Genomic DNA, 23076 nt, shown 5'->3' on the forward strand with positions numbered 1-23076 from the left:
CGTGGCATATTATGGAGCTTTTTTGTGGACTTTCTTTTTATGTATTGCTATATTTTTATACCTGTTTTTCTTTTATTTATTATACGATTTCATTTTTAATTAGTAAATAAATTAATTATTTTAATTTATTTTTTTAACACAATAAGTAATACTAGTTTGGCATAATTATTCTAATAACAAATAATGTTAAACTTTAAAATTACTAGAACTTTCCACAGGAATAAAATTTGCCAAATGCAATTACAAAAGTTGTCACATTCTAAATTTTGTCTTTAGTTACATTAATTTTACACTACGTATACTAAATTTAAATATTTTCTTGTTTTTATTTAATGTACAGAGATTTATATTATCATTTTGTATGCTAATTCTTTTGCATTAGTAATTCTCTTTAATATTAAAATTGAAATAAGTAGTATTGTCTTGAAATTAATCACTGTTTCAGGGACTTTGCTTCATAATTTTTCTATACTTTGTATTTGGTCGTCTAATTTATAAAATTTTTGCATATTATTAGCTTACTGATATTAATTTATATCAGATATTTTTTTTACTTAAAACTTTACTTTTTTCAAAATTTATCCAACTTTAATACAAATAAAGCGCTTATTGTTCAAAGTTATTACTAAATCTATACTAAGGCACAATAATAATTTTTTAAATTATAGTGCTCTTATAATTGAAAGATAAATACTACAACGTCAATCATATTTTAAAAATACAATTCCTTTAATTTATCACTAAATGTAAAATTTGATTTAAGCTGTCAATTTAAAACATTTAATATTATTTTTTTATGTTAACCCGAGATTGTTATTATAAAGCTTTTTGTAAAATAATACAAAATTACTTAACTTTATAAAGAATATTGATATGTATTATTATACAAATATTTATTAGTTTTTGATAAATCTTTAGGAAAACTTAATATTTTTATTAATTATAAACGTTAACAACATAAGCTTATTAAATTATTAACATGTAACTAATTTTACAAAAATGATCTAGATTTTAATAATGTTAACTGCCTTTATATTTTTTAGACGTTTTAATAAAAAGCATAATTTAAAATTAGCTGTTTTGACATAAAAAAAGCATTTAAATATCTCTATTAATAAATATAAAAAATATTCATAGAAATTGTGTTTTGTTATTTTTTGTAAAATTTAGTAACTTTTATTTTTAGAAACCCACTTAAATTTTTCTTAAAATCCCACCCCATGTTCACAAGTTATATACCAGACAAAATATCCTTTACATTTTATAAAGACGAAGAAATAATTAAAATGAGCGTATTAGAAATTACACAACCGCTTTGTTTAGACACCTTTGGCCATCCATTTCCTGATGGATTATATGATGCAAGGATGGGTCCTTTCAATAACGATTCACTATGTAAGACTTGTAATTTATCCTATCTAACATGTCCAGGACATTTTGGTTATATAAAGCTGTTTAAGCCCGTTTTTAATCCTTTATTGTTCTCTACAATGTACTCTGTATTGAAAAGTGCTTGTCATAAATGTGGATTATTAAAGATAACTAATCGCGACAGATTAATTTACTTTTTAAAACTTAATTTACTGAAGCGTGGATATCCAATTGACAATCTTGATTATTTATCTACATGCAATAATGAAAATGACTTATGTAAAAAAATAGCTGATTTGTTACTTAAATATTCAGATAAATCTCGCGCATCTTCAAATTTCTTACATCAAGAATTTTGTAATTTGATATTTAAGACTGCATCAGCTCGTACAAAATGTGCTCAGTGCAAAATATCGAGCCAAAAGTTAACTACTAGCAAAAATCTTAAAATTAGTTATGTATTGGAGAACAACTCGCAAAAAATATTTTTGATTGAAGATATTATTGACATTTTTAAAAAAGTGTTTAATAATGAGAAAAAATTGATGGAAAGCATTTTTTCTACTGCTGATTATAAAATGTTTTTTTTAATTAATATCTCTGTCCCGCCAGTTAAATTTCGACCGGTAAATTTTTTTAACGGCCGTATGTACGAAAATCCACAAAATATTCATTATACTCGTATTTTAAAAAATAATATAGAATTACAAACCAATCCCGATTTTTGGCCAGAATTACAGGCTGCAATATTAATTTATTTTGATAGTTCTAAATCTCAATACAGTAAAGGGGATGGGGCAGCTGCTGGTCATAAACAAATTTTAGAAAAAAAAGAAGGATTGTTTAGAAGAAATATTATGGGTAAAAGAGTTAATTTTGCTGCGAGATCTGTTATATCTCCAGATCCCAATCTTCATACGAGAGAAATGGGGATTCCTAAAATTTTTGCAGAAAAACTTACTTTTCCTGAACGAGTAAATGCAAATAATTACGATAAGCTCAGAAAAGCAGTTATTAATGGTAGAGAATTTCCTGGTGCTAACGCTATACAAACGGGCAATAATCTTCAAAATCTTGAATACATTAGCTATGAAAAACGTGTTGCTTTGGCCAATCAATTGCTGAAAGGTACAAAAACTGTATGGAGACATTTAAATACAGGAGATACAGTTTTGGTTAATAGACAGCCTACCCTTCATAAGCAGAGTATAATGGGTCATAAAGTTAAAGTTTTAGAAGGAGAGAAGACGTTAAGAATGCATTACGTTAATTGTAAGCCTTATAATGCGGATTTTGATGGGGATGAAATGAATGTACATTTACCACAAAGTTATGTCGCAAAATCAGAAGCGGAGTCTTTAACTCTAAATGATCATATGTATTTAGTTCCTACAAATGGTGAACCAATTCGTGGATTGACACAAGATCATGTCGTTGGTGCTTCAAGATTAACTATTAAAGATTCTTTTTACACAAAAGAACAATATATCGATCTATTACAATCTGGTTTATCTAATAGAAGATTAATTTTAGACAATCCATGCATTTCTCAGCCCGTTTCGCTGTATAGCGGTAAACAAATTGCTTCTGGCATTTTAAAAAATTTAAATCTTTATATTTCTGTTACGAATAAGGGAAAAATTGGCGCAAAGACGTGGCTAGGACATGAAGAAGAAGGTAACTCGATATTTTTGGAGGGAGAAATGCTTACAGGAATATTAGATAAAAATGTTATTGGCCCTACACAATATTCCCTTATACATGCATGTGGTCATTTATATGGATTTTCTGTTGCCAATGATTTATTGACTTATTTTGGGCGTGTTGTAAATCGTTATTTATTTAATTTTGGATTCACTGTGCGTATTGATGATTTACTTTTAGATTCTTTTGCAGATTCTTCTAGAAATGATATTATAAAAGCGGGTAATGAAAACGCTAAGATTAAGCAGAAAATTTATATGAAAGACAATCCTGATTATTATATTAATTCTAATAAAACTGCACATTTAGATTCTATAATTAGAGAAGAGATGAATAATGTGACTACTCAGATTGTAAATACATGTGTTCCTTTGGGACAATTAAAAAAGTTTCCTAACAATAATATGGGTCTTGTTATTATTACTGGTGCTAAAGGATCAATTGTCAATTTAAGTCAAATTTCTGGTTCGTTAGGGCAGCAAGAGCTTGAAGGGAAAAGAGTTTCTTACATGATAAGTGGTAAGACATTGCCCTGTTTTGAAAGGTTTGAAACTTCTCCATCCGCAGGTGGATATGTATTTCAGAGATTTTTAACCGGTGTTAATCCGTCAGAATATTTCTTTCATTGTATGGCAGGTAGAGAAGGTCTTATTGATACAGCAGTTAAGACCTCGAGATCGGGATATTTACAAAGATGTCTTGTTAAGCATTTAGAAGGATTGCGTGTTGAATATGATTTATCGGTCAGGATGGGTACTAAAATTATTCAATATACTTATGGAGAGGATGGATTAGATTGTACGAAATCGTCTTTCTTAAAGCAAATTGAATTTTTTAAAAATAACAGTAATATGTTTTTCGCCGATAATTTTATTAAATTTTGTCAAGAATTAAAATATACAAATAGAGAGTGGAAAGATCTTATTAGTAAGGAAAGTGATGAAATTAAGAAGTTATGTTTAAAACAATATGTTAATGCACTTGTTGATCCTGGAGAAGCTGTTGGTGTTATTGCTGGACAGTCAGTTGGTGAGCCTTCTACACAAATGACGTTAAATACATTTCATTTGGCTGGTGTAGGTGCGCGAAACGTAACATTGGGTATTCCAAGGTTAAGGGAAATAGTAATGGTGGCAGCCAAGAAAATTCAGACACCACTTATTTACGTTCCTTTAATTAAAGAAGTATCCACTGAAAAATTAGACATTTTTGAAAAAATAACTCTTGATGAATGTATAAGCGAAATTTTAATCTCCGAAAAAATGGTATCTAAACAAGGCAGGTATTGCAAAGAAGTAAAAGTTACTGTTAATATTCTTAAACACGAACAATATGCAGTTCCTGTTTTAGATTCTGTCTTTTTAATGGAGTTAGGAAAAAAAATAAAAAAATTAAGTAAACTGGCAGGTGGCATCAATATATTGGAAATTAATACTAAAGAGACATTTATTAATACAAATGATGATTCTGATCAGGATGAAGATTCTGAAAATGACAATGATAAAGAAGCAGAGAAGGTTATTATAGATACCTTGAAAGCAGAAGAAGATATGGAAAATAATCAAGAAATTGAAGATAATGATGACCAAAATGATCAAAGAGAAGAAGAGATACCAGAAAATGAAGAAATAATTTTTAAAACATTAAATTTTAAAAAAGTGGCACATATGACATATCAATTCACTTCTTTTTATCCTGCAGATTTCAGTTTGCTTCTTTTACCGATTATTGAATCGATATTGCCTAAAATAGTTGTTAAGGAACATAAGGGTATATCAAAAATTTCATTGTCTGATAAAAATGTTATAATTGAAGGATCTAACTTTACAAGTTTAACCACTTTAATTGAGACAGAAGATGGATTTTTTGACCCTCTTGAATATTTTGATATTTACAAATCCTCTTCTAATGATATTTATTCTATTTGTATGACGTTTGGAATAGAAGCGGCCAGAGAGGCTATTATAGATCAAATAATAGCAGTATTTGATGTTTATGGAATTGAAATAGATATTCGTCATTTAATGCTAATTGCTGATTATATGACAAGGACAGGTGAATATGTTGCATTTAATAGAATTGGACTTGGTTCTTGCGACAGTCCATTGCAAAAAATGAGTTTTGAGTCGTGTTATGCAAACATTAAAAAAGCATCAGAATTTCATATGACAGATTTTTTAGAGAATCCCTCTGCTTCGCTAACTGTTGGTGCTCCTATTAATGTTGGAACAACTATTTTCGATTTGTTATACGATATGAATTCGTATACAGTTGAATAAACATTTTACAAAAACGTTTTTACTTTTTTTTAACCCTGATGACTGAAAAGTCTATTAAAAAAACAAAATTATCACAGAGAAGAAGAAATAAGATGCTAGAAGAGTCAAGTTCTTCATCTACAAAAGATATTATTGTACAGAGAGAACCATTTGACAATATAAGGCATTATAATACAATTAATGTAAAAAAGTACGCCACATACAAACAAGGAAATTTTAAAAACAAAAATATGAAATCTTTTGCAAAGAAATTAGACCTCTTTAATTTAAAGTATACTGAGATTTCAAGTAAATATTCGCTAAGACCTAAGAAAAAACTTTGTGTAATAACAGGTCTTCCTTCTATGTTTATCTGTCCTTATACACGTCTACCATACTATGATTCTTCAATATACAAATATTTTAAAACTTTAAACAGTGAAGGTATTAATTTTATTTATGAAACTAAAGACATGTGTAAAAATTTTAATCCTTTTACAAATAAATAAATAAATATTTTTTAGCAAAAATTAATTTATAAGTTTAACAAAAATTCTTTTATTAATAAACAAATAATAAATTAAATGAGATCTAATACATCTATATCCTTATTATTAATATTGTACGCTTTTATTTGACTTCCCTCGTACAAAACAAATATTTTTAATCCGTTTGTTGTAAATGATATTCCTTCCTGTTTGGAAGTATCTATTTTACTAACCTCTAAATTTTTATCTGTAATTTTTAATAAATCTAATGTAAAAATACCATTGTATTTGTTTAGGCATATTAAAGAATGTTCTATGACATTTACATCAACTGTGTCTTCAAGACACAGCTCTTTGATAAAAATAAAATTATGTTTAAGTTTTCTTTTTTCTTTAAATTTATATTCTGTTTTATGAGCATTTACATTCACATTATAAACAGTATCACTGTTATTTGTTGTCGTTTTATCATCACTATAATAGCACTTATAATTATTAATATATTTAGGTTTACAAATCGTAATCTTTCCATCTTGAGAAAGTGTTAGGACCAACTCGCCATAAAATAATGTTTTTATGATTATATCACGATGTAAATTAATAATTGTACACTGTGGCTTATAGGATTCTTCCTGGCAGATATCCCAAATCATGCACGATTGATCTAAACCGGCACTAAGAATAGTATTTTCTTTGACATCTAAAGATAAAACTATATCTTTATGTCCAGTAAACTGTTTAATTTTTTTACTGAAGATAAAATCCCATACTTGTATTGTGCAATCTTTACCACCCGATACAATTAAGTTATTATAAACTTTAATACATGTAATTTCTGTTTTTGTATCAATATAACTATAAAATACACCCAGTGTTAAATTAATTACTGTAATTGTGCCAGGCTTCCCTCCTACCACAATAAAAATATGATCGCGATAATCTAAAAAATCGCAACAGGTATAATATTCATAAACATTTTCTGAAACATATCTCTGTTTACAAATTAAAATACTGTTCTCAAGTTGTAAGATTACAACAGTTTTTTGGCCAACTGCTGCAATTAGATTCTTAGATTTGTGAGATCGAATAAATCGTAAATTAGAATTTTGAATGGTAACAGATGAAATCATGACGGGGTTAAATAGGTAACTTATGTATGACTGAAAAAAATAAATGGCTTTAATATTTAAAATGTATATATTTTAAAACATTTTACCATTTTTATAAATTTCTAGAGCTTGATCTTCAGTTCAAAATAATTTAAATTAGCAAAACTTTTTGAAATTTTTTAATAAAAATATTTTCTTGCCTTGTTAGTACTAAAACATTTTTATCATGTATAAAGAGTTTTAAGTAATAAAAAAATATAGGACAATATTCCATTGAAGTTCTGAAACAAAAAAGCGGAAGATTTTACAATTTTGTGTAACTTATAAAATCTATTAATAATAACAATATTTTTATTGAAAAGATCAAGACGATGTTTAACGACATCTTTTATAAATATGTTTTGACCAAAAACTTGCAATAAATACATTAAATAAAAGAAAACGTTTTACTTTTTATAAAATTAATTATATTCATACATATACTTATTTTAAATATAACAGAAAGAATTTATTTTGTATACGTTGTTCATTTTAAATTTTGTGTCTTACATATAAAAAATACTATTTTTACACTAGATTTGTAAAACTGCCATAAAACCACCTTTTGATTTCTAAAATAATATTTTTTTATTTAGCTCAAAGCTATTTGTTATTTATTAACGTTAGGAATGTTTAAATGTGCAAAAACTAAAAATGTTTTTGTATAAAAAACACAGATCTTGAAAAAATCAATAAAATTTTTTTTAAAAACAATTATGTTAAATCAAATATATTTCTGTACGGAACCAAATTAAAATAGATGTGAATTATAACATTTTAAAGTTAATTAATTGTGTAATTGTAGATAAGATACCTTTTTATAAAATCATTTATTGCAAATATCTTAGTTTTTTAAATTCTTCTTTTGTTCAAGTTAAGTAACATTCTAAATGATTAATAATAGATCTATATTCAACAATAACAAAAAGTAATTTATGTTATAAAATCTTTGTAATTATTTAACTACATTTAGCTTATTTTTAATCAATGCCCTTTTATGTATAAAGAACTAGAATGGGCATTTAATAATTACATTCTAGAATGTAAATTGATAATTAATGAAAACAAAAAGCATGTATTGCCTCCAAGTATAGTAAAAAACGTTTTGATCCCAAATAAAATCGGTATAATTCCCCATATATCGACATTACTACCTTCAAGGTTTTATAACGAATCTTTGATTAATGTACATACAGAAGATGAACTGACCCTGCGATTTATACCGTATTTAGAAAATACCACCCATTTAGATGTTCAACATTTTAATGATACTACGATATACGATTTATCGTACAATCAAAACAATGAAATATTAAGTAGGTTACTAGAAAATAGTAGCACGGTAGAAGTAGCAGAGTTACTGAACATTGAACCTGAATATTTTACCAAACAGTGTGCTAAAATGAATATGTATGAATGTTCTTATGATTCGCTTTTTAATGAAATGCGTAAATATTTCTGTGCGAGATGTTTAATTTTTGGCTGTAAAATCCACACAATTCGTACAAAGACCTGTTTTGATTACGAAAGCGAAGTTAAATGTTACTGCAAAGATATTAATAATCCTGCGCAAACTACTTTAAATTCTAATTTAATCATAATTGAAAAAGATAAGATTAAAGAAAATTTGAAAATGTTTAACAATGATAAGTGTTTAACGTCTTTTAATTTATTTTTAAAATATAATATAACAATATCATGTAGAGACTTGGGTAAAAAAATGCCGCTTTATAAAAAAATATTAAGAAGCATGTATTCTATAACTAATAGTAACAAACTTCCTGAAGTATGTGATCACACTGGAAAGTGTTACCAAAATGCGCGATGTATTTGTTTTACAAATGGAACAGGATGTGATTCAAAATGTTTGTGTACTTTTTGTAATTATATGTTTTACGGTTGTAAGTGTAAAAATAGTTGTACGAAAAGATGCAGTTGTAGTAAAATTAATAAAACATGCGACGAACATTGTGAATGTCATTGCGACAGTAAAAATATGTCTAGTTGTGAATGGTACATACCTTTAATTTACAAGTCTACATATATTTACAAAAGTGCTAAGAAAGGACTAGGATGCTTTGCTGGTGAAAATATTAAGAAAGACGAGTTTGTAATTGAATATGTTGGCGAAATTATTTCCAATGATGAAGGGAACAGAAGGGCAAATTTTTATGACGCAAATGGTCTGTCATATATATTTGAATATACTGATAAGCACTGTTTAGATGCATTTTTAGTTGGAAATAATTCTAGGTTTATAAACCACTCTACTAACCAAAATTTATACATCAAAAAATTATGGATGAAGCGTGCACTGCGCATTTGTTTTTATGCAGCCCGTAATATAAAGTTAGGAGAAGAGCTGTTTTTTAATTATAATTATAGTGATGAGTATAAAAAGAAATTTAATTTGATTGATTAAAATTTGATATTTATTTTGACATCTGATACGAATTCTTGATGTGTGTTTAACATTTTAAATTATTAATCAAATAATATTTATTAAAAATTTCTTATTTTTTGTAAAAATATGATTTTTGACAAATAAATTAATTCTAAAGTAATTAATTTTCTGTAATAAGCGTTAATCTTTTTTATTAAATGTTTAATAAATTTATTTTTTTGCATTTAAGGTTAAACCGAATAATTAAAAAACATCATAAAATTATTATTTTATTTATTCTAAATAAAGTTGGATGTTTTTGTTTAACTTTATTTTTAATAAACTGATAAGTTTCAAGTTTTTATATAAAAGTTAATTTTTTTTATCCTTATGCTAGTGCTGAAGAATGAACTTGAAAAGTATTTTAAAAAATTTGATGTTATTTCTATTTTAGGACAAGGATCCTTTGGGACTGTTTATAATGTACAAGACAAGACGACAAATGAGCAGTTTGCTTTAAAGGAAATTCATATAAAATTTGGAAAGGTTGAAACTTTTATGAATGAATTATTGCCGCCTGGTATCTCTCACAGGAATATTTTGTATTATTCACCATTAATGATTTCTAAGAGACCCCTTAAACTTAGTGAATTAAAGGAAAACACAAATATCGTAAAGAGTAGATCTAAATCTGCACATAATATTAATTTTTATGAAGAACTTAACGCGGATAATCTGGAAAATGATTACAGTAACGTGACTCAAAACGCAGAAGATATAAAAAATATTGACAATTATACAGCTAAAAAATATGAAGAATTTAGTTCATCAGATATTTTCAATACAAAAGTTTTAAGTAATGAAACTAATCAATTTTACCCAAAAGCTATTGTTGATAGTCAATTAAATTTAAAGAAGGATATTTCTAATACTTTTATGAATAAAATAACAAGGAAAAATGTTAGACCAAAGATTTTACAAAAACTTACAGAATCGAAAAGATGTAAAAACTGGGGCGTATCTAATTCTCCTTATGTAAATAAAAAAATTAAAAGAAATAATTGCAATACAGAAAGTTATTTTTTATATTTAAAAACTAAACTATGCTCATTTAGTTTAAGAGATTTCATAGATGCGAGAAATGAAAGATTATTCGATAAAAGTAAAGAAAATTATTCGAATATTTTTTATAAAGGAATTTTAAATACAAACGTGAAAATTCCATTCGAGTTATACCGTAAAAGTGTTACGGGTGGTGGAAATGTTTGTAAAGAATTTTCTTTGAGAATATTTAAATACATTTTATTAGGTCTTATATTCTTGCATTCAAGAGGAATATCGCATAATGATTTAAAATCAAGTAATATATTTTTAGATGGGTCTGATTCGTATGTACCTAAAATTGGGGATTTTGGATCTAAATCCATGTGCGAAATGCATGATTTAGATAACAATTTTTTCGAAGCCACTTCATCTTATTACAATTGTAACATAACGAACATTCAATGTAATCATTCAAATTCAAGCAAGCTATTTGACTGTAGGTCACTAATTCCTATATTAATAGATCTCATTTATCCATTTAAAACGCATGCAGAGATGATTGGAACGCTTAGAATTATTAACAAAACAAAAAAAATACCAAATTATATTCGAAGGGAAAATTTTAAGGAGTCTGAGTTAATTTTGAAGATCTTAACTGATGATAATATTACAGTTCAAAGCATTTTAACGATTGTAAATAATATTTTAGGAATTAAATAATACAACTTTTGTAATTAAATATGTAATTAATTTGTTTATTTAATCTTTTGTAAATAATTCATTATGATGAAATGACGGATTAACTATAACTGGTGGTCTTAATTCCTGACTATTACCTTGTAAAACACAAATAATGCTCTGTCCCAATTTTTTAAAGAGCTCGTCAATGTAGCCGATGAATCTTCTAGTCGAGTTATTTATGTTAAGAGATACAATAGCAGCTGTTTCCAAACCAATTTCTTTAAAAGAAGATTCCAGTCTTTTTTCAAATTCATTAAGCAACTTTTCAATTTCCTTTAGCTGGTTATGAAGTTTATCCTCAATGATTTTATTGGCTATCCCTTTTTCTGCAGCTGTTAATCGTCTAAACAAGCGCTCTATTTCGCCAATTAAATCGCGCAATCCACTATTTATCAGATCTATAGCAGCTGAGGTATCAACCACAAGAGTCTTAGATAACATTTTTTTTTCTGCAATATCTGTAATGGCTTTAGCAATTGAGGCATTAGATTTTTTATAAAGCTGTAAAACAGCATCTTGAAAATCTGCATTTGTATTACTAATAAGCTCTACCAACTCTCTTCCTATTTCATTACTATAATTGCATAGGATTTTTATTATTCTTTTTTCAAGTTCATTTATATCATTTCTAAGACGCTCGGAGATAGTTTTGTTTATAGCTCCTATACCTGCAATAATTTTATGCTTTAATTCTTCTGTAAACCATCTTGCAAATTTATCAATATTCAAATTTACTTGTAATAAAAGTCCTTGAATAAGCTGAAGATTTTCTTCAACATACGGACGTATGTTCCTTCTTCTTCTATCTCGTCGATGTGTACTACTTGAAGATGATGAATCTGAACTTGATCTATTATTGCTATCTCTGAGTGGTACACATTTTGGTACACGAGGAACTATTTCAAATCCTTCACTTCTTCTACGCCTTCGTCTTGCATATATGTCTATAATCATCAAAGGTAAACATAAAATCATAATTATGCCAATTTTTTTTTCTTAAATACTTTTTTGCATAATTGTATAGAACGTTTTTTTAATCTTTTTGTTGCTTAATTGATATAAAATAAGTTTTATCAATTTTTAAACATCTTATTTCTTTATAAAAAAATTTTAATTTTTCTCCCCTAAAATGGAAGAACAATTTACGGCACCAAACCCATTAATTTGCATTAAAGAAGAATTTAGGAAAAAAATAAAATTTGTTAGACATCACTCTGATAGATACAAGAGAGTAAAGCCATCTTGGAGAAAACCAAGAGGTATTGATTCTAATGTAAGAAAAGGTCTTAATGGACAAAGGAAAATGCCAAAGATTGGATATAAGAAACCTGATGTAGTTAGATATCTTTTACCAAATGGATTGAGGAAGTTTAGAATTTACAATACTGATGATCTTGAGCCACTGATTTGTTTAAATAGATCTTATTGCGCAGAAATTGCTCATTCTGTTGGTGCTAAGAAAAGAATTGCTATTGTTAATCGTGCTAAAGAGTTAGGAATACATGTTACAAATGCCGAAGCACGGTTAGTTGAAGCTATTCCCGAATAAATTATTCTTTTAATGTATTTTTGAATAAAAAAAATAATAATAAATAAAATTTATTCCTCTTTTACTTGAATTGCTTCAATTCTGATTCCATCATCATGCACATCAGGAATTTCTAGTTCGTCGTTAAAATATTTCATACCACTTTCAGTAGCAAAACAATATAATTGTTGCCATACATAATGCTCTTCGATATAACCTTTATCCTTAAGGGATTGAATATAGCTTCTTAGTTTTTTATTATTTATATCTAAAATGGTGTTTTTTTCTAATTTTCTGTCATAAATTAAAAGAGATCCTTTACTTTTAAAATGTTGCATAACCTTTACTTTTTGAGCATTTGTTAAGGACATTTCTAGGGGATAAAAATATTAAAAAAAATTTAAAAAAAGTTCAATGTGATCTTCTAGCTTTAAAAATAGAAAAAGTATTTTATAGACAGAAAAAGCTAGAAAAAGATCATAAAACTAAAAATTCTTATTAATTATAACGGCCGCGGGATGCTGACTGACCAATTTAAAATATTTATTATTAAGATTGTAGTCATTCAGTGTTCTTTGAAACTTAAAAAATAATTAGAAAATATATATTATCATTAAATAAGATTAACACTTATTTTTTTGTACTTTTTTTTATTGACAAGTTTTGTTTGGCATTTATTACTGTTTAACTAATGTATTTTTTTAAAATAATCTAAAAGACAACAAATAAAAATGAATATAAGTTTAATTTATATTTTTTGATTTTAAATAATTTAATATTTTTTAAAAATCTTTATTGACTAGATTAAAAACATTTAATTTGTTAATACAATTATTATAAGATTTAGTTAAATGTAAGAAAAAATCCAATATGCTATCAGTAACTTATTTTATGAGTAGTTTAAATTTGCACATTAGACATTAGGAAAAATTATCTCAAATGCATATATTTACGATTTAAACAGTAATTTTTTTAACTTTTTTGATATTAATGTGTTTGTAAATATAATAAAAATGCTAATCAATTTAAAAAAGTAAAATTTTTCTTTTTTTCCAATTAAATTTTATAAGAATTAATATTATTTAAAGTTAAATAATCAAAATGTAAGTAAAACCTGATGAATACAAAAATGTAATTTATAAAATATTGTGCATTTTGTTATATACTTTTCAAATATTTATTTTAATTCACGATTAGATAACAAATTGTTAAAAATTATCAAAATAACTTCTTTTAGAATGTATTTTTTTGTAAAATATTGATAATATAAGTCTAATATTTTTTTATTTTATAATCCCGCTGCACGTCCACCTTTTCGATGATCAGATATTGCATAAATATTCTTAGATGATAGACGATAATTAATCTGTATGCCTTGTACGGACGTAAAAATTGAATTAGTCTCTGAAATTTTAACCGTATGTTTAAGCTTTTCTAAATATTTAATAACATCAGGACTTTCAGAATACTCTACAAATAATACATGCGGATCAAGTTGATGATGCAACCTTGGTTTTTCAATGGCTTCTCGAAGCGAAAATCCTAAAGATATCCAAAAAACGACTTCAATTATTGATGTAGGGATTCTTATTCCACCAGCCGCTCCTAAAACAATTAGCTCGTTATCTTTTTCTAAAATTAAGGGAGACGCAGAACTCAAAGGTATCTTCTCAGGTTTTCCAATATTAGGTGAGGATAAGTCTGCATTAGGATCTTTTGGAAAATAAAAATCATCTATCTGATTATTTAAGATAATACCGGTAACAGGATCCATGAACTTTGCACCCCATTCTAAATTAATTGTACTAGTCAAACTTACAATCATACCATCAGTATCAACAACATTAATATGGGTTGTACCACCATCTACAACATTGGTTTTGTCCACATTATATTGATTAAATCCTAACGTGCTATTTACATCTATTTTTTTATAAATATTAGTCAAGTTTTCTTTACTCAATAAGTGTTTAACCACTTCCTCATGATTAGGTAAAAAATCAGGGTCACCAAGTTCTCCTCTCCTTGCCATTACAAACTTTAAAATTTCGACTAAAATATGGATGTGCTGATAACTATTATTTTTTTTTGAATCTTCAAAAATTTTTTTAATATCAAAAAATTCTAGTAATTTTAAAGCTTCAACAACCAAAACACCGGATGATGGTAAAGAGGTAGCGTAAACTTTGTAATCTTTAAATTTATCGACTATAACCGTTCTTTGTATAGGCTTAACATTCAAAAAATCCTTTTTTGTTATATTACCACCATTTTTGTTTATTGACTCGAGTAATGCTTCTGCAATCTCGCCTTGATAAAAATCATTCGGATTATTTGCTAAAATTTTTAACGTTCTCATATAATTTTCTCTTACAACTATATCACCTTCTTTTAAGACCTGACCATTTTTACTATAAATTTCACGTAAACCAGGATCCTTTAAAATTTCAAAATTATGCCGAATGAGCCGCTTCTCCAACTCTTTTGTAACAGAAAACCCCTTACAAAGTTCTATACATTCTTTAAAAAGATCTTTCCATGGTAAGCGACCGAATTTCTTATGAATATGAAATAGCCCTTTAATTTCGGCTGGTACACCAACCGCTGTACCACCCAAAGAACTTGCTGTTTTATTGTTAATATATTCGTTTAATTTAAAGTTTTCTCCCGCTCTTTCTCTAAAGTCTAACATAAAAGGTTCTTCGTCTAGTCCTTTTTTCTTGATTAGCACAAAACCGCCTCCACCCAATCCTGATGAGAAAGCATTTACGATTCCTACTGCTATACAAGTGGCTATAGCTGCATCAATTGCATTCCCACCCCGATTTAGTAATTTTAGACCAATTTCAGAAGCCTGTGGCAGTTCAGAACTTACAGCGAAGTTTGTATAATACTCTTGATTGTTGAAAGTTAGCTGTACAACTTGTAAAAAGATGAGTAATAAAAACAACAACATTTCAAATATTAGATTATTTGTTTTTTTCATATAATAAATATTTTTGAAACATCTAAAAACTTTTCCCGATAAATCTTGTTTGTATGTGTTACGAGCACTGCTGAAAATCTGTTTAAACTTTGTGTTATGTTTGTTTAATGTCATAGATGGGATATAAAAATTAATTTAAAATCTGGTTTATTTATCTGTTTCTTTACTAATTTTTCACATTGTACCCTTATGATCGATTCAAAACATGTGTTATATGTTTCTACAATCTGCTATCTTTACATTTTTTATATTTTAGTGATCAATCCTTTTGTGAATGAAAATAGTAAACAAGAAGATTTTATTATTATGATATCTGGTTTACTGTTTAGTGTTATTTTTTCAATTTATTATTTTTTAAAAATTAATATTTTTGCTTTAAAATAGCCCATTTATGAAAGCTTTAGAGACTGATCACGAGACATTACACACTAGATTTATTTTTTATAGAAATAATGAGTTATTGATTTTTGATAGTAATTACAAATTAATTAATAGAATACAACACGATGTAGTTTTTATTTATAAAATGTATTTTACAGATAAAAATAAAAATTTTTATAAAATTTATAACGACGAGCCTGTTAAGATTTGTCAATTAAAAAAACGTATTTTCAAAATTGTAGAATATTGTAATGTTTTGTATATCATTGATGTTTATGGTGATATTTACAAGATGATAAATAATTCTCTTGTATTTTTATGTGGTACACTTTGTTCCGTAATTGATGTATACATTACTAAAGATAATATTTTGATATTAGATAAATATAAAAGAGTGCGTGTATGTTGTATTGATGGTACTATTATAGGTTATGATTTTAATGTGGATTATAAACAATTTTTACAATCTTATAATAATTTTTTAAGTAAAAATGTTAATGTTTTGTTTGAAGAAGAAATAGTAAAAAGTATGGATTTTAAGCACTTCAGTGTTTTAGTTTACAAAAAATATATTTTTTTATTAAGCAATGGAGGATTGCACAAAATTTCACATCAATACAGCGATGGAAATATTTATTGTACATCAGAAGGGTCTATTTATAGATTAATAGACGATAAAGTAGAATGCATTTTTTCATTATCATTAAATAGCAGAGCAATATAATTTGCGTTTCATAGACACACTTATTTTTGTTTTATTTAAATGATTAAATATTCTGACAGTTATTTTTACAGTTTGCTTTTTTTAATTCAAGATTTTTAGTTAATTTTGTCCTTCATCAAATTTTATTTTTAAAAAATAATCTAAATTTTAATCATTTGTTAATTATTTTATACATTCTAATGTTTGTAAATAGAGCCGCTATTTGTTTTATTATCTTTAATCAAGTAAGCGCAAAATTTTATTTTATGGACACCTTAAAAATTGATTTCCAATTAATTATTTTATGACATGTGTGATCGAAATTTTTGATGCTATAAGTGTAAAAGGGTATTTTATATTGGTGGAATGTTATGTTAACATTTTTTCATATATAAACAAATATCTACCAAATGAAAATAAAAAATTGCTCTTGTCCGGGTTCGAACCGGAGACCTCATCCGTGTAAAGGATGCGTGATAACCACTACACTACAAGAGCTATAAATCTTCTTTTTTAAAATATATATTGTACTACATAACACAAAACTTATTATATAACCTATATTTTTTAATTATAGTTATTTATATATGTTTGTAGTAATTTTCCTTTAAAAATAATGTTACTTTAAAAGATTAAAGACTGTTTTAATTAAAATTAATAACTTATTACATTTAAATTAAAACATTTTTAAATATTTTCAGAAAAAAAAATAAACTGTAAAAAAACAAATGTTGTAGTACAATTAATACCTTTTTCTTGCCCGAAGGGTAGCTGACATGCTAATAATTGTTTTTAAAAAAATTATTTATTTAAAAATATGATTCAAACTCGGATTGTTTTATATTACTCTGCTTATTCATTTCGTGCACCTTTCCAAAAATAAATTATTTTAAATAGTAATATTTAAAAAACTGTTTATATCATACAGAGTACCGAAAAAGGCTATATGTCACAGACTGAATCGAGGCTTACATCCAATCGGTGACACTTAAGAAGATTCTTGAGAGTATCTTGTTGGAGGACTGAAGAATAGGTGACATAAATGCACCAGAGAATGGAGGAAAGCTAAATCTATCATTAAATTTGTTCAGTGGTGTCAGTGAAGCGAAAAGTCAAATATAAAAGAAAATACTAACCTTCAAATAAATAATTTATTTTAAAAAACTGTTTAGTTTCAAAATATTGTTAAAGATCATCAATTTTGTTTTAGAAATCCTAAAACAATTATCAGTCATGTTTACAACATAACAAATTTTTTTTTTGTTTTGATATAAAAAAGTTAAATAACACAAAAAATAATTTTTAATCATAAGGACTAATTAATAAATGCTCATCAACATCATCCATTTCAATATGAAGCGGCACATCAATTATTTCGGTAATAGTCTCCAATTCACTTTCAATAATTAGCCTAAGTTTTTCAGCATGCCGTCTCTTTAGTTGCTTAAAATCGAAAGCAATAGAACACTGCTCATCACTACCTTTAATATCAAATTTTATTTCTTTACCTTTTTTGTAATGTTCTCCCATACCTTCTACTGTAATATTATAGTCAATATTATTTATAAGATACTTGATATTCTCTGTACTCTTTTCAAATAGCGAATTTTCAATAGTAAAAATAATGAACTTATAACCTTCAGTACTCTTTTCAATTAACATTTTTCTATACAAATTTACAAAATTGTAAACATCATTTAATAAAAACATACACTGTTTATAAACTTGATCATTATTAGTATTTTCTGTACATTGCAAAAGAGGTAAACTATTCTTTCTACACAGGTACTGTTCAATATAAGCTTTCATTTCCTTTATATCTTTAATACATTGAAAATAACCTTTATATTGATTTAATACTTCTACAAATTTAGAGTCTTTATTATCTAATTCATTCAAAATACCTTTTAATAAAAAGATTGTATGTATTCGATTAAAATATCCTTCACCTAAAAATCCTTTTAAAAGAATATTATGACAAAACATGGCATACTGATTTTCTAACGGTTTTAATTCATAAAACCTATTATCATTAGACATTACAAGACTGTAATAAGGAGACACAGATACATAATCAGCTTCAGGTGTCTGCTTTGTTTTCTTATAAAAATTAAATATTTCGCCACGGAACAAATTAGGATCCAGATTATCAATTGTACCTCTCTTTAATAAAATCATAGCGAAACCGTCAAATTTTTGGCGAAAATTCTTTTCAAAGCTAACGCTTAGAGAATCATTTATCCTTTTCTTAACAGATGTAGAGTAATATAAGAATAATACATTATTTCTGCCTAATAATTTAGATGCAGTAAGCCGCAAATTTCCTGGTATAAACATACTGCAATAAATAGGTACTGCTCTGAATAAGATACTCATAATTAAGGGTAAAATTCTAAGAAATTTAAATAAATTAATTTAATTAAAATTCGAAAAATCAAAAAAATTAATTAAATATTTTTAAAAATGTGTCTTATTTGTAAAACTAAAATTGTATTAAATATTTGTTAGAAAATAAATTAATACATTTCTCTTTGTATTTAAGTGTAATAATTATTAAATTAATTAAGGACTTACAAAAGATATTTCTTTATAGTTTCATCAAAAATTTATAAAAGAGGCAGATTTAAAAAAGTTCTATTTATTATAATTAATAACTAATGTCACTACTTTAGAGAATAAAGGTAGAGATAATTTTTTATTATTTTATTTCATTTATATACTTTTTTCTTCATTCTGAAACATTAAATTTTACAGGATCATGTTTCATACCATTCAGTTTGTATTTAAGTCTTATAATTAGACAGGACCTGTCATTGGTAAAAATTTACCTTCTTTTTTAAACTTTTACTAAATAATTAAAAAATGATATTTATTTTTTTTTGTTTAATAATTTTTTATAAATAAATTAACATTTTATTCAGAAAAAAAAGTAATAGCATTAGACACCCCTTCATTTATCAAACAGCCAGGTACATCTACCACCTCACTTTCACTTTCTTTTCCATTACTTATTGTTATTTTTAACTTATTAATATCTCCTTGTCTTAGTTGATCGCGATCAAATACAAAAGCATATTTATTATTATCACCTCGTACATCAAATAATATATCTTTACTATTCTTATTGTTATCATAAAACCCTTCTACTGTCACATTATATTCCTTTTTATTAATTATTAACTTTGTATTATTTCTTAAATCATTTATTAATGACTCATCCACGTTAAATATTACAAATTTATTATCATTCGTAATATTATTAGTACTTATTTCTTTATATAAATTTATTATGTTATATAAATCATTTAAAAATGGCATTTCTTTTACAAATCTTTCTTCATCGGTAACATGTAATAGTTTCTCTAAATAATTATTCTTAGTGTTAAAATTAGATCTTTTAATGAAATTTTCAATATAACTATTAACCTCAAATACATTACTAAAAAACGTTAGATTATCCTGTAATCTAGTTAATGCTCTTTTAAATAATGTCTCTGGTAGTATTAGTTCATCTAATATATTTTTAAATACATTTTGATAATCTTCTTCTAGTATTTTTTTAAGTAGTACATTTTTACAAAATAAAGAGTATTGATTCCCAGCAGGTTGTAATTCAAAAATATTATTGTACATTAATATTAACTTATAATAGGGTGATAAGGTAATATAATTAGCTTTAGGAGTTATAGATTTTACAGTGTAAAAATTAAAAAGTTGATCATTAAATAAATCTTTGTTACTTTTTCTTAATAAAAGAGAAGATTCTGATAGTAAATCGTAATTATTTACATTTTTTTTGTATTGGATATCTAACTGTTCACCTGAAATTGAAGAATAATATAAATGAGGTATAATTTTACTACAAGATGATCTTAATAGACCAAAATCTACATTTTTAACAAGCATTGTCGCTCTCAAATTATAAACTAGTAATAAATAATGCATAAAATTTATAAAAATTTTTATTTATATATTTTTTTTGATAAAATAGAGTTGTTCTTAAATAATTTAAAAAATAAAATTAATGTTAATATCTTATATTTTTAAAACAAGCTAGTGATTAGGCACTGCTTATTATAGAATATAATAAGGTGTTAAATGTGTACTATAATTTATTTTAAAAATTTTAAATGTATTAATAAATTTATATTAAATTTAATATGATAAATCAATTAAATGTACAACTTTTAAATTTTTTACAACAAAAATGTACAATTTGTTACAATAATAATACATAATATTATTAATGTTGTAATTTAAATATTCTTTAACCCTTTAATGTCTACTTAAAAGTCTTCTTCTTCATCTTCTAAATATTCTTTAACCCTTTAATGTTTACTAAAACATCTTCATCTTCCTATTCGTCTACAGAAGAAAGTTACAGCTCTGAAGAATCAGACAATATAGAATTATCTCATGTAAATAATATTCTAATAGAAGATCTTTGTTTTTTACTTACACGCAATAAATTCTTTACTGACCCTGACCAGCTAGTTTTCATAGATAAAATATTCATTGTATCTAATGACGTAGTCTTGTACTACATTCTTCTACTAGATTATTCTAAGATGCGCTCTTTAATAGATAAAAAAGTTAAGAAACGTATAAATAAATTTCTAAAAGATAATAAAGTATCTATAAATAATTTAGTACTAGTATTTGCTGATAAGTTATGTAATCTTAATATTAAAGAAATAGTAAATGCTTATAAAACACTAAAATTTACTAGTACAAATTATATTTTTATAAGTAAATGTTACTATCCTTCAAAAGAAGAGAAAGAAGAATTTTTAGAGCTATTTAGTGATTATAAGGAATCACTAGAAATACTACCAGTAAAAATTGAAGAAATATTTCTTAATAAATTTTCTAAAAAAAAGAATATCAATATTGGGGGAGTGCCATTCCAAATGCATCTCATTAATAATGAAGATATAAAGAAATATATAAATATTTTAGAGAATGAAGAAGAATAAATTAATTTAGATTTTAAAAATAATATTTTTTTGTTTTCTTATGCCAGTGCTGTTATATAGAATTTATTAATATATTTTATTCTCCTTTAAATTAGTAAAGTTTAATAATTAAGTTGAAATTAAAAGAAAAATATTAATGTTGTGATGTAATCTGAAGCTTTGTAACTAAAGAAAAAACATTTAAGAATTTAACGAACTGACATTTCTCTAAAAAGAATAAATAACAAATAAATAATTATTTTGTCAATACAAGAATCTTTGTAAGACAATAAATAAATTACAATGTTGTAAAACAATATTTGATAATATTTTTTTAAATAAATTGGTGTTATTTTTAAGAAATATATCATTCATCTTCTTTCTTATTTTTTTGATTCTTTACCTACTTTTATGCCGCATTTTTAACACCTAAGAATGTTATATCATTCATCTTCTTTCTTATTTTTATTGATCCTTTACCTACTTTTATGCTGTATTTCTAACCCCCAAGAATGTACACACTTTCTTATATTTTAAAAATATGTACAAAAGTAACAGAAAAGACACTTAAAAAGACAGATATAAAACAAATAGACATTTATAAAATGATTGTAGATACTACACTTACTAGAAGTACAAAAATATTAGTTACTATAATAAAGATATACTGTAAAAAAGCTAAATATTTATTAGATGATTCTAATGAATTAGTAATATTACTTAGTAATCAAAAGAAAGAAAAGAAAATAACTGTTAAGAAGAAACAAGAAGAAGATGTATACATATCTGATATTATAGTACCAGAATATTCTTATGATAATACTATAGATCTTTCTATGGAACCTATAAGAGAATATGAAGATACTAAAGATAGTACGCTTTTAAAAAGTTTTAATATTCCAATAAAACGGAAGAAAATAGAAGATGAGGTGATAGAATACGATAATAATTATTATAAAGAACATATATGCAATATTAAAGGAGGAATGCCATTTGCCGGGTGTAAATATTTGACACACTTAAATTTTAATATACCTAGTTTTTTTAATGATAAATTAAAATTGGCTGTAGAAACAATGAGAGATGAAACAGCGATAGAGCAATATAATGAAATGTCAATAGATGATTACAATGATGTAAGCATGTATAGTGAGAATGAGCAGTATTTATCACATGATATTACTTATGAAGATACAGAGAAATTCTTAGATCTTACAGTCCTTCCTCCTTCATTTATTTTTAATGATCAAATAGAACATTTAGACAGAGAAGACAAAGCTAAGCTTTTTTTTGATTTATTACGACAGACTTCTTTTGGTAAAATTGAAGTTAAGCAAGAATACCCAGATTCAAAAATATTCTGTAAAATATTGTAATAAATTATTT

The 23076-nt window shown here is 25.6% G+C and overlaps 15 protein-coding genes across 15 annotated transcripts; 9 read left to right on the forward strand and 6 right to left on the reverse strand.

Moving 5' to 3' along the window:
- Positions 1 to 1220: 1220 nt before the first annotated feature.
- On the forward strand, positions 1221 to 5354 carry AAJ76_510001221 (dna-directed rna polymerase subunit alpha; the record flags this gene model as incomplete). The annotated part of the gene is made up of 1 exon (XM_024475907.1): positions 1221 to 5354. The coding sequence occupies one exon, from the start codon at positions 1221 to 1223 to the stop codon at positions 5352 to 5354; it is 4134 nt and encodes a 1377-aa protein (XP_024330414.1).
- Positions 5355 to 5392: 38 nt separating this feature from the next.
- AAJ76_510005393 (hrf1 domain-containing protein) lies at positions 5393 to 5842 on the forward strand (the record flags this gene model as incomplete). The annotated part of the gene is made up of 1 exon (XM_024475922.1): positions 5393 to 5842. One exon carries the CDS (start codon positions 5393 to 5395, stop codon positions 5840 to 5842), a length of 450 nt encoding a protein of 149 aa, XP_024330415.1.
- A 71-nt stretch (positions 5843 to 5913) lies between these two features.
- AAJ76_510006951 (guanine nucleotide-binding protein beta subunit) lies at positions 5914 to 6951 on the reverse strand (the record flags this gene model as incomplete). The annotated part of the gene is made up of 1 exon (XM_024475923.1): positions 5914 to 6951. One exon carries the CDS (start codon positions 6949 to 6951, stop codon positions 5914 to 5916), a length of 1038 nt encoding a protein of 345 aa, XP_024330416.1.
- A 1015-nt stretch (positions 6952 to 7966) lies between these two features.
- AAJ76_510007967 (set domain-containing protein) lies at positions 7967 to 9391 on the forward strand (the record flags this gene model as incomplete). The annotated part of the gene is made up of 1 exon (XM_024475924.1): positions 7967 to 9391. The coding sequence occupies one exon, from the start codon at positions 7967 to 7969 to the stop codon at positions 9389 to 9391; it is 1425 nt and encodes a 474-aa protein (XP_024330417.1).
- A 351-nt stretch (positions 9392 to 9742) lies between these two features.
- On the forward strand, positions 9743 to 11116 carry AAJ76_510009743 (eukaryotic translation initiation factor 2-alpha kinase 1; the record flags this gene model as incomplete). The annotated part of the gene is made up of 1 exon (XM_024475925.1): positions 9743 to 11116. One exon carries the CDS (start codon positions 9743 to 9745, stop codon positions 11114 to 11116), a length of 1374 nt encoding a protein of 457 aa, XP_024330418.1.
- A 39-nt stretch (positions 11117 to 11155) lies between these two features.
- AAJ76_5100012091 (hypothetical protein) lies at positions 11156 to 12091 on the reverse strand (the record flags this gene model as incomplete). The annotated part of the gene is made up of 1 exon (XM_024475906.1): positions 11156 to 12091. The coding sequence occupies one exon, from the start codon at positions 12089 to 12091 to the stop codon at positions 11156 to 11158; it is 936 nt and encodes a 311-aa protein (XP_024330419.1).
- A 175-nt stretch (positions 12092 to 12266) lies between these two features.
- AAJ76_5100012267 (60s ribosomal protein l32) lies at positions 12267 to 12686 on the forward strand (the record flags this gene model as incomplete). Its single annotated transcript, XM_024475908.1, has 1 exon — positions 12267 to 12686. One exon carries the CDS (start codon positions 12267 to 12269, stop codon positions 12684 to 12686), a length of 420 nt encoding a protein of 139 aa, XP_024330420.1.
- A 50-nt stretch (positions 12687 to 12736) lies between these two features.
- AAJ76_5100013036 (hypothetical protein) lies at positions 12737 to 13036 on the reverse strand (the record flags this gene model as incomplete). Its single annotated transcript, XM_024475909.1, has 1 exon — positions 12737 to 13036. The coding sequence occupies one exon, from the start codon at positions 13034 to 13036 to the stop codon at positions 12737 to 12739; it is 300 nt and encodes a 99-aa protein (XP_024330421.1).
- A 917-nt stretch (positions 13037 to 13953) lies between these two features.
- On the reverse strand, positions 13954 to 15651 carry AAJ76_5100015651 (gamma-glutamyltransferase; the record flags this gene model as incomplete). The annotated part of the gene is made up of 1 exon (XM_024475910.1): positions 13954 to 15651. The coding sequence occupies one exon, from the start codon at positions 15649 to 15651 to the stop codon at positions 13954 to 13956; it is 1698 nt and encodes a 565-aa protein (XP_024330422.1).
- Positions 15652 to 15840: 189 nt separating this feature from the next.
- AAJ76_5100015841 (hypothetical protein) lies at positions 15841 to 16035 on the forward strand (the record flags this gene model as incomplete). Its single annotated transcript, XM_024475911.1, has 1 exon — positions 15841 to 16035. One exon carries the CDS (start codon positions 15841 to 15843, stop codon positions 16033 to 16035), a length of 195 nt encoding a protein of 64 aa, XP_024330423.1.
- A 7-nt stretch (positions 16036 to 16042) lies between these two features.
- AAJ76_5100016043 (hypothetical protein) lies at positions 16043 to 16756 on the forward strand (the record flags this gene model as incomplete). Its single annotated transcript, XM_024475912.1, has 1 exon — positions 16043 to 16756. The coding sequence occupies one exon, from the start codon at positions 16043 to 16045 to the stop codon at positions 16754 to 16756; it is 714 nt and encodes a 237-aa protein (XP_024330424.1).
- A 1281-nt stretch (positions 16757 to 18037) lies between these two features.
- Positions 18038 to 19111, reverse strand: AAJ76_5100019111 (hypothetical protein; the record flags this gene model as incomplete). The annotated part of the gene is made up of 1 exon (XM_024475913.1): positions 18038 to 19111. One exon carries the CDS (start codon positions 19109 to 19111, stop codon positions 18038 to 18040), a length of 1074 nt encoding a protein of 357 aa, XP_024330425.1.
- A 537-nt stretch (positions 19112 to 19648) lies between these two features.
- On the reverse strand, positions 19649 to 20641 carry AAJ76_5100020641 (hypothetical protein; the record flags this gene model as incomplete). Its single annotated transcript, XM_024475914.1, has 1 exon — positions 19649 to 20641. The coding sequence occupies one exon, from the start codon at positions 20639 to 20641 to the stop codon at positions 19649 to 19651; it is 993 nt and encodes a 330-aa protein (XP_024330426.1).
- A 425-nt stretch (positions 20642 to 21066) lies between these two features.
- Positions 21067 to 21711, forward strand: AAJ76_5100021067 (hypothetical protein; the record flags this gene model as incomplete). Its single annotated transcript, XM_024475915.1, has 1 exon — positions 21067 to 21711. One exon carries the CDS (start codon positions 21067 to 21069, stop codon positions 21709 to 21711), a length of 645 nt encoding a protein of 214 aa, XP_024330427.1.
- Positions 21712 to 22202: 491 nt separating this feature from the next.
- AAJ76_5100022203 (hypothetical protein) lies at positions 22203 to 23066 on the forward strand (the record flags this gene model as incomplete). The annotated part of the gene is made up of 1 exon (XM_024475916.1): positions 22203 to 23066. One exon carries the CDS (start codon positions 22203 to 22205, stop codon positions 23064 to 23066), a length of 864 nt encoding a protein of 287 aa, XP_024330428.1.
- Between the last annotated feature and the right edge of the window lie 10 nt (positions 23067 to 23076).

This window comes from Vairimorpha ceranae (genome assembly GCF_000988165.1).
Source record: "Vairimorpha ceranae strain PA08 1199 chromosome Unknown NODE_51, whole genome shotgun sequence".
Taxonomy (NCBI): Eukaryota; Fungi; Microsporidia; family Nosematidae; genus Vairimorpha; species Vairimorpha ceranae.